The sequence below is a fragment of the Cryptomeria japonica genome, chromosome 7, assembly GCF_030272615.1.
Source record: "Cryptomeria japonica chromosome 7, Sugi_1.0, whole genome shotgun sequence".
NCBI lineage: Eukaryota > Viridiplantae > Streptophyta > Pinopsida > Cupressales > Cupressaceae > Cryptomeria > Cryptomeria japonica.
In genome coordinates this window covers 616,500,816-616,519,015 of record NC_081411.1, presented here as the reverse complement: position 1 = coordinate 616,519,015, position 18,200 = coordinate 616,500,816, and the positions used below count along the sequence as shown (strand labels likewise).

General features: G+C 34.7%; 1 protein-coding gene across 2 annotated transcripts in view; it reads right to left on the bottom strand.

Moving 5' to 3' along the window:
• Positions 1–18,200, bottom strand: part of LOC131035831 (uncharacterized) — a 198,350-nt gene that overhangs the window by 88,895 nt on the left and 91,255 nt on the right. For both annotated transcript variants that reach the window (XR_009358328.1, XM_057967557.2), the window contains exons 8-10: positions 14,832–14,930; positions 13,946–14,069; positions 13,764–13,827 (exon numbers count right to left, since the gene is read on the bottom strand). Coding sequence is in view for 1 of the 2 variants with exons in the window: in XM_057967557.2 (XP_057823540.2) it covers positions 13,764–13,827; positions 13,946–14,069; positions 14,832–14,930 (287 nt within the window). In the remaining variant the exon portion in view is untranslated. The remainder of the gene's footprint in view (positions 1–13,763; positions 13,828–13,945; positions 14,070–14,831; positions 14,931–18,200) is intronic.

The following is an 18,200-nucleotide window of genomic DNA, read 5'->3' as shown; positions in this document are numbered from 1 at the left end:
GGGAGGTTGGAGGACATTTAGCAACCTCTCGTGAGTCAATAGCGACTGGGTTGCAAAATTGTTTTTGTGACAAACCAGCTTGTGCCAAAATGACTAAAGCCAAGATTGGTTTCAAGGAGGTAGCGGCAACCATCTCATATCATTTGTGATCAAAGTGCCAATGATCTATAGTGATGGCTACATATGCGACAATGAGGGCTTGGTGTTCAAGTTATTTTGTTGTGGTTGGATGTGTATGTCCCCAATCACATTTCTTGATTGTATGCGAATGGATGTGTGTGTCCCCATTCACAAGATGGTGTAAGTGATTAGAAGTGTTTGTCCCTAGTCAAATAAGTTGATGATTATTATTGGATATGTGTGTCCCCAATAGTAATTGTTGTGAGCAGATGTGTGTGTCCCTATTCATGACCTTGATTTTGGATAGATGTGTTTGTCCCTATCTAGACTTGATCTAATACCTTGGGTAGATGTGTTAGTCCCTATTCTTGGTTCCATGGGTAGATGTGTTTGTCCCAATCCTTGGATGGAAGTACAATGAGCGTAGTGAGGCTAGTTCCATTATTGCTTGACATGAGTAGATGTGTATGTCCCTACACATATCTTATGATGAGCTACGAAATGTGGTCATCAAGTCTTGTGATGTACTTTCACCCCATGTTCACACTAAGGGGGGGGGTGTTGGGAATTAGTGTTCACATAGGTATTAGAAATTAGAGCTTATTTATATAAGTCATAATATTAAGTTGTTGAGAAACAACTTAATATTATCATGTCACATGGTTTGTTAAATAGGTTATTAGAATAGTGGTACGTATTGAGTTAAAAACAACTCAATATTAATAGGAAATTTGTTTGGATTTCCTATAAAATGGGATCTAAAAAATCCTATAAGTATGTATGGAACAAATGTGAGAAGAATGAATTAAAAGCAATATATTATTATCGTGTACAAAATTTTCTGCCTTTGCCCGTATTTTCCATTAGAGTATATGGAAGCAATCAAACACAGAAAGAGCCCAAAAAGTAAGAGCATTGATCGTTCAAGATGATTGGTGGGATCGTGTGGAATATATTTTGAGCTTCAGCAAGCCCATCATGAGCATGATTAGGTATATTGATACTAATCACCCATGTTTGGGTGAAATTTATGATGACATGGACTCCATGGTGGAGAAAATAAGAGCAATAATAGAGGCCAAGGAACATGACCCAACGGAAACGTTTTTCTTAATTGTGCAACAAATTATTGATGACCGTTGGAACAAGATGACCACCCCCTTACATCTCTTAGCAGTTGCTTTGACACCAAAGTTTTGTACCACAGAGATACTTGCACTGCCAAGGAGGGTGCCACCAAATAGAGATGTGAAGGTTGCCACTAGCTATAGGGCTGCATTTAGAAAGATATATTCAAATGATGAAACTTGAAATATTGTCTTGAGCAAGCTTGGCCAATTTGTATCTTCAAAATATCATGATACTACAGCTCTTCATGCCAGATATAGGATGGATGTTGATGAGTGGTGGTATGTACATGGTCAAGGCTCCATTTTCTTGTTGCCTCTTGCAATTAAAATTCTCTCCCAGTTACGTATCTTTTTTATTTTTTATTTTTTATTTTTATTGTTTTCCATTCGATGCTATCATATTAAAATGTTTTTACTTTATAATTTATGTTTTAAGTTTTTAACTAAATGTTGTATGCAAACTTAACAGGTTGCAAGTTCTTCTTCCACTCCTTCATCCACTCAATCAAGCACAATCATTTGGGTGCAAAAAACGTAGAGGATTTGGTCTGCATACCCTCCAATCTTCATCTATTGTCACATAAGGAACCTAAATATAATGAGGGTGTGACAAGGAATTGGGATCTAGCCCCTAAGTGTGCTGATTTAAATGCTATAGTTGAACAGCTTGCCCAATTCTCTATAGATGAGGCGGCTCTTGAACTTGACACAAATGTAGCTAGTGGGAGTGGAAATCCAATGGATTGTGGTTCAAATGTTGTTGAACCAAATGATGACCTTGCAATTGATGCTTATAATGAAGATGAATATGGAGATTAAATATGGGTCATGACTTGTAATTTGAATTTTCATTGTGTCATGACATTTTGAGACTCGAAAGTTGAATATTATCATTTTTGCAAATTATGAATATGATATTATGATATTATGGATATTTATTAGCAATTATGGATTTATGTATGGGAAAGTTACATAGTATGGATTATAATAATGGGAGTGACAATTTGTATTTTATAATTTTGATGTTTGAACATAAACATAATATGTGTGTGTGTGTGTTTATATATCTGTGTGTATGGACTTGTACCCAAGGGGAAAAAAATTGTCGTACTCGCAAATCCGTACCTGTACCCGAAACGGCAAATTAGATTTTAGGTGCTAAAATCTAGCATGTAGGTTATAAAAAAATCATAATTTCTTACAACTTAGTAGTCTTTAGAATTTCACTTCCAGAAAATTGGATTTAAGAATTTGTTTGTTCAGTTACACTAATTTTTTAAATGAATTCAATATTTTTTAGCATACACATCATTTTTCTAATTTTAACCTTTTTTGGAAATAAAATGAATAGGTTGTATTGAATTTATGCTGATTTAAACTAATTTGAAGATAAATTTATGCTGATTTATAGTAATTTATGTTGAGTTTAGGCTAATTTTTTTGTATTTAAAATTAAAATGTTGTACTTTGTACTTGTAGATTACATACAATGGCGATTACAGAAGCCTATGAAACAAGCTTAGGCTCAATTTTGGCCCAATCAATGCCAATTACAGCCACTTGTCCCTTGGAGCTAGAGACCCTACTTGGAAATATGCCATGGACCAACACCTGGCACAATTGGTTGCATGAGATGGAAGAACCTATATCATGGAGGTATAAATTGGCCTCAAATATCACCTTGCAAGCATTACTCATTGTGATGCCAAACCCTGTAGCAACAACACAAAAGAGATCAAACAAAAGATGTATGCACACCTTGCACTAACAACAAAGAAAATATTATCAAGGAAGAAGACAACGGCAGCCACAACAACATCCATAGCTAGTGGTCATGGTCATCAAATGCAAGTACAAAGATATGATACGGCATTTGAAGACACGGTGAGCTTCCTTCGTGGTCCACGCATATAAAGCACATTGGCATCCACTTCATCTACTTCAAGTGGAGCGCCTACACACACACCACATAGGTTATTTGTGCCCAAAAGCATACCTAGTGCACAACCATCATTGGAAGGTAAAGGGTGGAACAAGGAGGTGCATCAAGAAGAAAATAAGCCATGTGTCAATTTTTGGTACTTCAATAACCTTCCCTTCAATGTGGCAAGCAATTCTTATTAAGAGAATTTGATAGCAAGACTGGCAATAGTTGGAAAAGGCTACAAGGAACCTTCTTGGAAAGACTTAAGTGGGAAGTTGCTCACAAAAACAACTAAAGAGGCAAAGCTAGTAGGGGAAGAACAAAAGAAGCAATGGCGAAGGTATGGCTACACTATTCTCTCAAATGAGTGGACGAACAGAAAAAACCACATCATTATCAACTTTTTGGTAGCTTCAAATGGTGAGGTAACTTTTTTGAAGTCAGGTAATGCCTTTAACAAAGAAGAAAATGTAGAAACATTAAGTTCAGTGTTGGAGGAAAATGTCTTAGAGGTGGGCATAAAGAATGCAGTTGAAATTATAACTAAAACTGTAGCAGCATATGTGGTGGTTGGTTGGGAGATAGCTCAAACAAAAGCACCAATCACTCTTTTGGATGACATAGGCAAACTTGATTGGATGAGACAGATTGTAGATGATGCAAGAAGCATAATAAAATTTATTTATTGTCACCTTTTACTAGCTTCACGAAAGATCACACCAAAGGGAAAGAGTTGGTGTTATCAAGTGTCACAAGGTTTGCAATGATTTTCCTAATGTTGCAAAGCAATATTGGTCAGTTGACTTCTTGGAACAGATGTTTGTGAGTCAAGCATGGCTAGACTCATCATATTCAAAGAAGTCAAAAGGAGAGGATTGCAAGGATAGTTTGATAATGTTTTTGAACAAAGAGCTACAAAGTTCATGAAGCTAACCTCCAAACTTCAATTCTAAATTCAAATTGAAAGTTTTATTTTTAATTTTGGTCTTTCATTATAAATTTCTAAATTTATTCTTTTTGTATTTGTAAATTGCAGGTGTCGAAGCCCTTGGTTAGAGTTCTCCATTTGGTTGATTGGGACCAAAACCTAATGGAGTATATTTATAAGGGCATGGATAGGATCAAAGTGTCCATCTGAAACTATTACAAGGGAAGCAGCCTTAAATTTGATCCCATTTTGAAGGTCATTAATTAAAGATGGAACAATCAACTACACCAACCCATCCATGTAGTAGGGTACTTCCTCAACCCCAATTTTCCTATTCGTATAGCTTCTTAGATCTTAATGCAAACAATATGGAGAAGCTCATGACATGCATTCAAAGCATGACACCCAAGGTCAAAGTGAGAGACCTCATAATTCAAGAATTGCACAATAACTGACTGGTAGGGGTAAGCTCTTTTCTTCAAAACTAGCTATCCAAGGAAGAACCTCTTAATTACCAAGTAACAAAAATTGGAGTCTTTACATCACAATGATTGCACGCATCTTACAAGTTACAAATTTCAAATTTAAAAACTATTGATAATTTGATAAAATCATGTTTAATATTTTATTTTGTAGATTCTTGGTGAATAAATTGTGGTGCAAATACCCCAAATCTTCAAAGATTATCCCTTTGCAGTTTGTGCCAACCTTATAGAACATCTAGTTGCAAAAGAAGGGTAGAGAATAAATCAAAGGAGGTCATTGATTTGGATGACATTGATCCTTATAGCGATTGGACAAGGAGGGATGACAGGTCCCCATTGTTCACTTGATATGAGATTCTTGAATTTAGGAGGCAAGCAATGGAGGATGTAACAATAGCTATAGGATTGGATGACATTGATAAGCCAAAAGAGGAGCCCTTGACATCTACTAGTATGATAGAGATCAAGCTAGAGCCACAAGCACAAATTTCTATGCCAAGTGAGGAGCCGCAACAAACTACAAGATTTAGAACCTCAACCTCTCCCAAAATCTTCACTAGATTAGTAAAGAGGAAGATATATAATGTTGCATTTTGTAATATGTAATTTATGAATTATGATGATGCTTTCAAAGGCAATCATCATAAATTCATAATAGTTGTCAGCTATCTAGTATCAGCATTCTGCATGATTATGCAATTTTGTACTGAATTCGTATTCAAAATAATCAAATCAAAAGAAAACACTTTTGTACTCATTTATGAACTCATTGGGTACATTTTATCATTGAGTTTCACAAAAAAAAAGGTGTTACTAAAGAAATTTAATCAATTCTTTAAGTTGATGAGTTAATTGCCGAGTCACAAATTTTGGGTCTATTGAGTTTTTGCCAACTTCAATTCTGCCAACTATGATTTCAATTATATTATTGGCGATTTATATATGGAGTCCCTGTTATCACTTGAACCTGCACCCCTGTTTCCTAAGCTATCAACTCAGCAGGCTTGTGACACATGGGAACCCTCCTAGGCCTGTGGGTTGCCTAAAAATTGGAGTGAACCTCCAGAGTAAGCTGGTTCTTTTCAAATTCTGCACCTAAACTAACAATTTCTTCAGGGAAAAGAGTAAGGAGGAGAACATGTAAAACTGAAATCTAAATCTAAGGTGATTGCACCAAATGATATGTTGAAATCCAACTAAGCAAAAGATACACAGTATAACAGTGATAATAAAACTCTTTTACACTAACCAACAACCCATGATCCTTGCATCAATGCTTCATAAGAAGGCTGGATAATCACAGTCCTAAGAGGAAAAACTCCTTTCACAACCTAAGACTGATAATTACTAAAAAACACAGCTTATGACTTGCAAGAACATATGTATTTCTGTATAAGGCATCAACAGAAAGTGCAATTTTAAGGGGGGCAAAAAGCCAACCACAAAGAACTGACTAACACTAAAGACACAATAACAGAAAAGATGAGAAGTAGAGATGTATGCCAAGCTATTATCCCTGCCAAAAAGGTATCACCAAGCTCTGTAATTCTTGAAAATGTGTTACAAAAACATTCCTTCCTGCAGAGAGAACTCAAAAATTACAGTCTGCTAAAGGATGAATGAATCAGAACCCTAATCAAAATGAAGGCTTCTAGTATATGTGCTTTTTTCCAAGGCAGTCAAAAAGGCTCCACCTCCTCCTTTTAGGTCGAGCAAACTCAAAAAACCCACCTTTTTGGCCCCAAACATGTCTGAAAAGGAATGTACTTGAGCCAAAAAGTCAAGCCACCCATTCTGCAACCATAAAACCCCATAAATGCATCATAAATGACTCTGAAATATCTCTGACAGGCCTGCAAGCCCTCATAAATGCAAAAATATCTCTCCCTGACCTCCAAACAAATATCTGATAAAGTGATTTTTTTTAAAAAACATGATTACCTAATTGAACATTTGTTTGATTTTATTTTATTTATATTTAAAGTAAAGGCTTTAATAACTTAAAAACAATAAAATTATTTTATTTAAAGTGATAAATAAAAATAAATCACTTTAATAGGATAATTTTATTATTTTTATTTATTAAATAATAAAATGTAATAAAAAATATATTTAATTAAAGTGTTTTAATTTACACTTTAGTAAATAAATTCCTTTATTATATTTTATTACATTTTTACCATAAATATAAAATAAAATGAAAAAAGCACATGTTTAATTAGGCAATGATTTTTTTTTTTTAAAAATACTTTAAAAAAAAAAATTCATTCATTTGCATGTATTTGAAGGACATACTTCTTAAGTGATTTAAAATCACTTAATAAGATATGGGGGAAAAATAAATAAAAACTAAGTGATATTAAATCACTTAAGGAGTAAGGTAAAGGTTACAAAAAATGGCTCCCCTCCTCTTAGGTATTTCACGAGGAGAAAGAGAGAGGAAAAAAGAACAAAGGCAAAAATGAAAACCCAAAGTTTTCATTCCCCACTTCATTCGATATCTGGAAACTTCTCTCTGAAGCTGGGCGCCGCTAGGGTTTGAACCGGGCGTGAAAGGAGAAAAATATCAGTTTCTTTCTGTTGTTGGGTGCTGAAATGAGTGCTGGGCCTATTGGGCGTTCGAAACTTGATCTCCCTTCTGTGTATTTGTTAATTCCGGGCCTATTTAGGGAGCCGCCGTGGAGATTTTCTTGTATTTCTGAGTATTTCCTGGGGCGTTCGAAGCTTGATCCCTGCTGCTGGGCGCGATTTTTCCTTGGCTTTTCACTCTGCTTACAGGTTCGCCATTTTTTACTAAGTCTGGAAGGAAAATTCGTATTTTATGAATCATTGCATGGCTTTTCAAATTTAACCTGAATATTTCTAAACACGTTGAAGAAACAGATAAACATAAAAAATATATGTTTGAAACCCCTCCACAGTCTCCATCTTTAATATTGCTCCCAGTATTGCCTCTGTGTTTTTGTTGATAACTTTAGAACGAAGGTTGACGCCATCCCTTTCAATTCCTTGCATTTTCTGTATATTAAGAAACACATACAGGTCACCAGCTGGGTTTTAGAAAGAATTGCAAGCATTTTCGCCATTAATGGCTACCACTGTTTACCCTTTTTGATATCTTCTGCTCTGGTTCTGATTTTTTCCACTAATTCTGGAAGGAATATTTGTATCTTATGAATTATTGCATGGCTTTTCAATTTAACCTGAATATCTCTGCCTCTGCCTTGTAAATTGATGACAATAATAACTCCCTCATGTCATAGTCATTGGATGCGTTACCTATCATCTGCATCATCTCAAGATCTGATTTAACACCCAGGGCATAAAACTGGAACTGTAATTGACAAGAAATTAACTGTGATCACTTGTCTTCCACCACACCATTTATCATCTTTTGATGTCTTGATGATTTTGACAAATACTTTCTTCTTATAAGTGGAAAATCCAGTTGTATGAGGTGTGTATATTGCCATCCAGCTTGGAGTATTTGATACCCATATCCGGTGAGTGCATCGCTCTTCTTGTGCAATAAAAAACCTTTTCAGTCCCATTTATAATGAAATACCCTCCAACTTCGAATGAACAAACTCCTTCTTCAAGTAACTCCTTACAACTTAGACTGCTCAAGTAGCAAAGATGCGATTTGACCATGATAGGAATTTGTCCAACAAACACTCTTTTCCGCTCTTTACTAACAACTTGTCAGATTTTTTATTTTTTTTTTTTGCATCATTCATTACTTAACTTGAACTGCTTTTTGATTTGTCATTTGTTTTCATCCCTTCCTGAATGTAAACCTGGAGAGCCTCTTCAGCATCTTGATCTTTTGGAAATTTGCAATTCTTGAGTTGGTCATTAATATAGGCCCAAACTTTTTCCTTTCTTCGAAAACATTTTAACTCTGCCTCACACTCACTGAATTCAATTCCTATCGTTTGCATCATCTCAAAATCTGATTCAACACCCAGAGCATAAAACATAAGCACAACTGGAACTGTAATTGACAAGAAATTAACAGAAATCACTTTTCTTCCTACACACCATTTGTCATCTTTTGATGTCTCGAGGACTTTGACAATAACTTTATTCTTGTTCATGAAAAATCCACCTGTGCAAGGTGTGCAAATAAAGACCTTCAAATTTATGACTTAATACAGATGAATTTATTAAACTCTGGAACTAAACAAGTAGACCTTTACATTTTGAGCAAGTAGACACCTGTGAGACAACCCCGAACGACATCCTCTGTGTTTTCTTCACATGGCCTTTGCCTCTGCAATCTTGATATTTACGACTGCTTGCACCAGACTTTTCCCCATTCCTTATGCAACTTCCACAAGTCTTCCAGAAAATGTATCAAACTCCTTCATAACTCCAAAAACTGCTTCCTTGATCCATCTAACAATTTTGTTCGGCAGTGTGTTCATTTGCTATCCTCTACAAGCTTCAGGACTGAACCTTTCTGTGCTTCTTTGAGTTCCTTGGGTGACCCTTAAGTCCTTCAGACTTTCACGTGGACTATCTTCATGCATGCTGCCCTTTTTAAATAACAGTCTTGAAAAACTCTAAATGGCTGTGATTGATTGCTGTCCATACTGACTTTATTTCCTGTCTGTATCATTTTCTGAAATATGACTGCATGCCTTTGTGAATTGATCACTGTGATTGTATCTTTGATTATATGCATTTCTTCCATAATTGTATTTAATGGTATCTTGCATTGTGTCAGAAAATGTCTTCGTCATGATTGTTTTGTTATTCTTTTTCCCTTTTATCACCAGCTCTGATATAATTTCATTGTATGAGACCCTGCTATCGTTTCACATGAGCTGGGCTCAACCCTTGTGGGAGCCTCATTCTTCTCCACTCATTTTTGTGAATTTTGTGACCAGCAAGCTGTCCTTTCTCCTAATCCTGTACATGAAACAAACGTTAGCAAAAATATGCATATGTATGGTGATTTTCCTTTGATCTGATATGCGCCTTTCGAGATCCCTTTGTGATGCGAGTTATATGCATCTGATGCATGTAGGGATCATATATATATATGCATGCATTAGTACACATGTTAAAAATGTAGTCAGCCATTGCTTAGAACAAAATGTTCTAACGCATTACATGTTTCAACTCTTTTGCAGATATCAGAAGAAAAACAGATACGGACCAGGGTGAAGCAGCAAGACAAAGGCGACATCGAGCCTGCTTCAACTGTTCCAGTCATTCAGGCAATGACTGGTTCCATTCTTGACATGCCTTCCTCATTTTTTCTTTTGTACTTGTGTATACATATTTGTATATTTCCTTTCTGCACTGGATGCATGTAGCTAGTCTCACGGCTCTTTGTGTGGGATGTATGTTTGAATATGAATAAAATACTTCTCCTTTTGATGAGATGTCTCTCTCTTTTGTTGTTACAGACTAGAAGTATTTAAAAATACCATCTTTAGCTCACTCCTTAGTGCAGTTGGAAACACAAAAATAGAGAATTAGTACATACTTGCTTCTTTTGTAAAAACTAGCATCTCTTTAACCTATTTTTCAGCTAGAAGCGAAAAATAGGTAACAGTCCCAACACAAAAATAGTAGAAGAAACAATGATATTTAATATACAAACTATAACATTGATTAAGAGATATTAAGAACATATAATACTACCTCAATCTAACATAGTCAAGTAGGCTAGATCTATCATAATACTATCAACATATACTGCCCACCACATACAAAATGTCAAAAACTAATGATAATCAAACCATGCATAGGCAGCACTAACATTCTTCATAATTAAAAATCAACCATGAGGTGAATACTATCAGAGACAAGAACATAAGAACCATGAATTAAATAGGAAAGAGTACATATATAGCGAGAAGAAAACCAAACATACTATAGTAGACCACCACAAGAACACAATGACCGTTTTACCAACCGCTGCTAAGGTTTACAATGACCCATCGCTCCAAAAACCTTATTGTAAATACCATACTCGAATACCGAAGTCATTTCCACAAATGGAGCAAGCGGACCGTTCACAAAAACAGCATCGTGAAGCTTAATTCCCTAAACCTCAACTCTTCATAGTACCCTTATAAGATTTCACCTCCACAAGTGGCATGGTAATTCCACTTGTGAGTTCCAACATTCCACTGTGAAATGAGACCACTATATCCTGCACTGCCAACCTCAATCCTAATTGATGTCTCCAATATTTGATTATTTACTTGCATCTAGTGGAAATAGTGTTGTTTATTATCTCCTCCATAGCTTCCCCTATAACACATTTCTTAATCTTACCCAAGCCAAACTGTTGCATAACTCTTTGCAATTCTATTTCCTCCTCCCTTTGATCTACTACACCTAAAACAAGCACTTGCAAGATTCAATCCCTAACATTGTCAATCACAACAACAAAATTCAACTATCACTTGAAATCTAACATTAAACATTGCCCTCAAGCATAGCAACCCACTATTTGCTAAATCATCCATACCTAATATAGTCTTTAGTACTCTACTAAACTACGATTCCATACCCCCCCCCTCCTCCCCACATAGACAAAAACTATGTCACGAGATTCAAGTTCGTATTCGAATTCGACGACAATAAAATTTGAATGAACTTTGGCAAGGAGAAAAATTTCAGATTAAATTCACCTTCTATAAATATGATGTTTAAAAATATAATTGATAAATCCATAAATATAAAACAATATTATATTAAATTTGAATATGTTATTAAGAAATTTATAAGCAATATAATATTATGTTTAAAATTTTAATTTTAATATTATTAATACTTAAATCATAAAGATATTAATAATAAATATATTTTAATTAAAATCGACATTGTTTTAAAAAAAATAAACATAAAAAAGATATTAAAATTTATTTAACTAAACAAAAAATAAAAATAAAACTTTTGTTGCAATAAAAAGACAAGTGATTACAACGTGTCATTGTTGATGCTTTATACTCAAGCCCTTGATGGAATAATGGATGGAGACAATGAAGCAAACCCAACCAATATGGGTGTAAACACTATAAGTAGTTGGTATGGGTAGAGCAATGCGGCAGCCACTACGGGCACGACGTTCATTAGCATCAACCTCTGGGAGATCAAAAAAGAGCTCAAAAGAATTTAGATAGCGAGATAGGGTCGATTCTGTCACAAATCAATCCACTTGAATTCATCTTGCTCGAGTGAACAACATCCCCACACAAATGACTTAGACTTTTGGGAAAACTATAAAAATATTTTAATCTATTCCAATGTAGATTCAAGGAAACCCAACCAAGCCAATATAAAATCCCAACCAAAGTGTACAAAACATGTAAGCCCTTATTCGTATGAACATTAGGGTGAACGAGAACGAATTTATTAGATTTTTTTGAAGTTCATTGAATTTTGAATTTCATCGATGAATATCGGCAAAACCCATATGACTGGGGTTAAAAACCTTTCTCAAACGATAGTCTATAATAAGGCCTTGACATGACAGCTCCCTAGATGATTCCTCTCACACCATTTCACAGATAATACTACACAAAGTAACAGCTAAAAACCTAAAAGAAGAAGCTCAACCATCCAAAAACTACATCCAACACAAACCAAAATAAAGCCGCAAGTTTTCCCACCTCTCTACATGATGCCTCATAAATAATTTCCGAGGCGATTCACAATGTAGAGTATCATCGTATAAAGTGCACAAGCAATAACATGATAGCATCAATAAAATGGCAGCCTCTCAACACTTATATTGCATACATAATAACACATATCACCACAGATAACAATTACAACAGCCAATTCTCACCAATTAGAAGGTCCAATCTTCAATCTCCCTACTTTCAACCAATGTGAAGCCCATTTAATGCACTCCTTGACTAGCCAAGAAAGATGCCATTCTATTTTGAGACCTATAGCAATGCACCACCATAATACAATTGAATTTCGTATTCCATTCCAGATCTTCTACTAAGATCACTTTTAGTATCCAATTCAAGCAATTGCCTTTGTTATACGCATTAATATTATCTATGAATCACCTTCAAACCCCACATCACTATATCCTGCCCTATAAGAAGCATTTATACCTTCAAGTAATACTTTTCATTCCACATATTAGTTTCTACACCTAGATATTTCAAACCACCTAGCACAAAGTCACCTCTATTGTTTTCTAAGGCGTAACCTGCTCCAGCTAGGCCTAGATTTCCTTTGGATGCACCACCAAAATTCAACTTGACCACACTTCTTGGTTCTTAATTCTGCCCTACCATCTTTCATCTATTAACCCTTGAACAGGGGAAAACCTAGTATATATAATATTAAATGCAATTTCCATACACTAAAAAGAAGAGTTCCAGCTTGCATCTAGCACATCTTCCCAATGAGGTTGTATTCATTCTCCACTCAAAGTAAGAGAACGATGTTGTCACTTCATATATTGATATTTTGAGGTTAAAGCGGTTTATCTGATGCATAAGCCAAACCAAGTATAACATGCAAATTATAACAAATGCTAATGGAATTTGAAAATAGGGTTGTATTCATTCTCAACTCAAAGTAAGAGAAACAATGCCATTGCTTCATATAATGTCGTTGCTTCATTTATTGATATTTTGAAGTTAAAGTAGTTTATCTTATGCACAAGCCAAACTAAGTTTAACATGCAAATCATAAGAAATGCTAATGGAATTTGAAAATATAAGTATTTGCTCACTGATTCAGATATAAGATTGTGAAAATGCAGTATTGATCAGTTGCTCAAAATAAAAAGCTACTCAATGAAAGTGGAAGTTTCAGTCAGAAAAGATGACCAATATGTATTTCTCCACTTACACTCGAATCAAAATTGTAATCAATGCTGCAATCTCAAACATGGGGAAAAGGAGGTCCAATGGTGTCTCAAAGACAGGCCAAATCAAATTTCATTTGACAGAGTTAAACATGAAAATTCAAGGTATCATATAGCCATAATCAATTAGATGAAATCAAACAAAAGATAATGATAAATCTACATTGAACATCTTGTTACTGACTAAACGACAACTAATTTTTATTTAGCGTGCAGGTGAATTGAAAAAAAAAGAGGGGGGATGTAGGGGAGCATACATCAAGATTAAGAAAACGCAAACATCATTCAGATTAAAGACAAAGAACATAAACCCACTCACATTACTTTTGGAGGAGAGACAGAGAGTTCAAAACCTTCACGGCGCATATTTTCAATAAGTATACCTGGAACATATCATCAGATAAAGTCAATAAACTAGAGAGATATTCTCAAATTTTCAATTACAAAACTTTAGGAAAAAATCAACAGAAATTCAGAAACACAAACATGATTAGAACATACCGAGTTGCATTTCTCCCCTACCCTGAACTTCAAAGGAATCTGTGCCTGGAACCGCCACAACATTTATAGCAAGATTACACTCCGCTTCAGCTTTCAATCTCTCTCCAATTTTGGCACTAGTTAGCTGCAAATGAAATCAAAAAGACAAAACATCCAATTGATCAATTCCACATGGTCTCCATGAAGACATAAAGTAGATGGTGATCAAAGACCTCATACTGAGCAGACTAAAATTATTTTATTATAAAATCTTATTCAAAGATCTTTGGGGAAAAAGGAGCGAAATCTAAAAATGAAACACCCTCTTACCAAAAGCATCTAGATATAGGTGGCACCCATCTATTCTAAAAAACAGCAACAAGTTCGTAAATAATAAACTAAAAATGGCCTCCTAAAACATAGCTAACAAGTGCTGCCTCAGATCTTCGGAAATAAAAATTAAAAATTAAAAAACTCTTCCAAATAAAGGCTTCTAAACATAATAGTCTTGAATGTGCCACTCCTTGTTAAAGAAATAAAACTCCCAAATAAAAGTTGTGCCCAAATCTAAAAGAATCTTGTATTTTTGGCTGACTGTAACTGTACAATCAACATTATTTGATATCAGATTTTTTGAAAAGAAATTCAACATGTGAGTCAAACATGAGTTGTTCTAGCTTTCATTCTACAAGTTTGCTGTTTAGTGAATCTTTTGAACATTTGTGCTTAAGTTTTGAAAAATAGTCAGCTTTTGCAAGAGATATAATTATAAACAATGCATTTAGGAGCTCTAATAATTTAATATGTAACTCCTGATTATTATGTAACTAATAATAAATAAAAGAAAGAGAATCCTCCTGAAAATATATTTCAAACAAAATCACATTGCATTATTTATAACAGATACCTGGTTCCCATCACGGCCAGCAAGTGAGGAGTCATTCACACTAAAAGTCATAGAAATTGTAGGAGGGTCCAGTTCTACTTTTGGCAATGCAGTTGTCGCCTGCAATAATTAGAAGAAACTTTCAAATCTTATCAAACACCAGTATATAGCATAAAAAACAGAAAAATAAAAATTGTCAGCTGCAACATTCCTAAAGCACTCAATATTATTACAAGATGCCTAAGCAATTTGGCTCTGCCAAACTTGCCTAAAAAATATCAATGGTAATTGAAAGGAGCAACCAGAGAAGCAATGTCTGACTGTGGATTACTTCATTTTATATAATGTGTACGCTGTCAATTTATATATAGAAAGAGAGAGAAAGAAAATATATTAATGTCCACAACTGTTACTGTAGTGAAGTGCTATGGCAAAAAGGTCCCAGGAACTCAAACAAACAAAATAAAGTAATTAAAAGCAAGAAAACAAAGAAATTTACAAGGATAAACCTAACACAGTAACATGTAAACAAGTACAAGTGCAAATAGCTAAAAAGAGGACCCTAACACAAGTTGGGTGCTGATTAAAACCAAATCTAGCGACCAGGGCCAGAAGCAAAGACCATCAGTTGTCTGTACCTTGGCACATATAGGAAGAGCCAACAACACTCCATCTATCACTATGGGAATACCAACACAGGATATGAATATGCTCATTGGTGAGCATCCAGAGTTAAGGGAGCCAAGCTGGGAAATCCTAGGTGGTAGTCACTTACCCTTCGAAAATTCATGCTATGATTTTTTATTTTGTCCAGGTAACATGTTTTAGCACACTTGGGGTTTCGGGTCCCCTCAAAACATGTTTTAGCACACCAACTTTAACTCCATTCTTTTACATGCAGTCACAAAACAGAAAGTATGATATTGGACAGCCCATCACGTCTGTAGTCCAAATTCTACTTATAACATATCACAATAACTATCAGCATGCATTACATTTTGATCACAGAATGTTGAAGAAGGCTGTAGCTGCTGCCAGTTTCTCTCTTTGTACTGCTCCTAAATTTTCGATTGCTTTACATCCTAGATTCTTGGGCACATTGTTTTCTGGTTTGAACAGTTGCGTTTTTTTCAAGCTCATGAATCACTCACTATTAATAGGAAAATTTATTTCCCCCTTCTTGTCAAAATTCAAAAGATTTATTTGTGACAAGTAGTTTGCTATTCCATTTCCAATGATATAAGAACAGAGTGTGGTTAATGCAAAGCTGTTAGAGCATATTTAGCTATTAGTTGCTATTATACAACTAGTTATGCTTTTCTGCTTAAGTTCACTTAGGAGTGCTTATTTTAGTTGTGCATCTAGTTGTATTCAGAGTTGAGCTTTATTTAGCTCCTCATGCTTGCACTTTAGTTCTCCTAAATTAAGCTCTATGCTTTCATTTAAGCACCTCATTTAACAATTGTATCTCATCCTGTAAATCTGTATTCTTCGCTTTTAATTATTATAGCATTCTTTTGTACAGCTCTCGTTTGTGGAAGGTGTTTTTGTTTGTTGTTTGATCTTGCAAGCTTGTGTTGCAAAATTCAACATGGTATCAAAACTTTGAAAATTTAGCATGGTATCAAAGCTTAGGAAATTCAACAAAAGCAACAACCATCACTAAACAGAAATGTGCATCAGATGTATTACATTGCTTGGTATTGACCATAATTGACCTCAAGTATAGATGCCTACAAGAAAAAGAATGATTTTACCACGCTTTGTCCAAATTTAGACCATGAACACTTCAGAGGATAAATGCAAACATTTTCTTCTATCCCGTGAATAGTTATAAAAGATTTCCAAATCTTGAGCAAAGCTAGCTGCAAAGGCTCAGGTTCTCTTCACAAAATAAAACCAATGGCTAAATCTGTGCTAACTTAGCTTTATTATAGAAAAATGAAATAGACAACAACTGATTTGTTTTTTAAATAGAAGTCAATTGTGTATCATTAATAGAAGTAAATATTAAATAGCATTCAGATCCTGTTCATCTGTAGAAAAAACTGCCAAGTTACATGAGGCTCTGAGCACAAACATCACATTTAATAAAAAGCTATCTCTGTAGCAAGTTATCTTTTGAATCATAATTACCAAAATCAGCAAATAATCACAAAAGCATGCTTTATCAGTGCTCAGCTTCCATGACAATTGTTTGCAAAAATCACGACTACCGATTTTCTTCCATTTGACTAAGTCAACCAATTTTTTTCGACAAAATAACAATTTTTCGTATAGATTGTTTTCTGCATTTTTAACATCTTATTGTCTTCTTTTCTTTTTTTTTAACAGACTAGTATAAGAAAAAAATTGACAGTTTAACCGAATTTGAGGAAGCAAAATCAAATTGACACTCATTGCACATAGTGACACAACTATTCCAACCTCTAAGTAAGGCCTTAAAAGGGTTTTTTTTAATTTCTTAGTTCAGTTTGGACCCTATTTTACCATATCCTAATCCTAACTGTAAATCCTGAAAAAAAGTTCATGGTATTGAGTTACAATTAGGGATGTTGTTAGTACATTGTCACCCTAAACTCTGAATTTTTAGGGCTGTGGTTTTTAATTTTTATTTTTGTACACCCTAACCCTGAACCCTAGATTTATTTCAAGGGTTAAGGTTAAAGTTAGCATTTTTTTGCTTTTGTATGCTCAAACACTAACCCTCAACCTTTGAAACCTTGAATTTTTTCAGGTTTCTCATAATGGTAAAAGAATTAGTTTATAACATGTGTATATACTAATGTTTAGCATATTAATGTAATTATTTTGCTTTCATGCCCCTCTATATTACACAGAACATAACATTCAGCAAATTTACCCTTATATCGTAGGAAGACCTGACCCAAGAGTATATTTGAGGGCTATAGAGGCTTGTTGAAATTGGTGATCAGATAGGACAGACAAAAAATATAATGTCTTCACAAATAATACTTCACACTGTGAAACTGGATTATTAATAAATGCGGTTCAGACTTCTAAAGAATGACACAGGTTCAGTCTGTCTTAATGTAAGATTCAATTTGTTGATGAAGAATCCAATGTGCAGGTGGTAATACACGAATTGCTGAAGTTATTGGATACACGATATGCTGTAGATAACAATGAATGAACTGCTGAAGTAATAATACGAACTGATGTAGTTATTAGATGATTCGATTACCTTTTGAAGAGAGGAGGAATCGAATCATATATACGTGGATGGAGGAAGCCAATCAACACGTCTTTTCCAAGATCGGTTTCATATCAACAACCATGTCTTCTTCAAGAATTACGTCTCCTCATTAACCATTAGTTACATTTGATTGATACGACCTTTGGTGGCAGGTTAATGAATACGTCTTTATA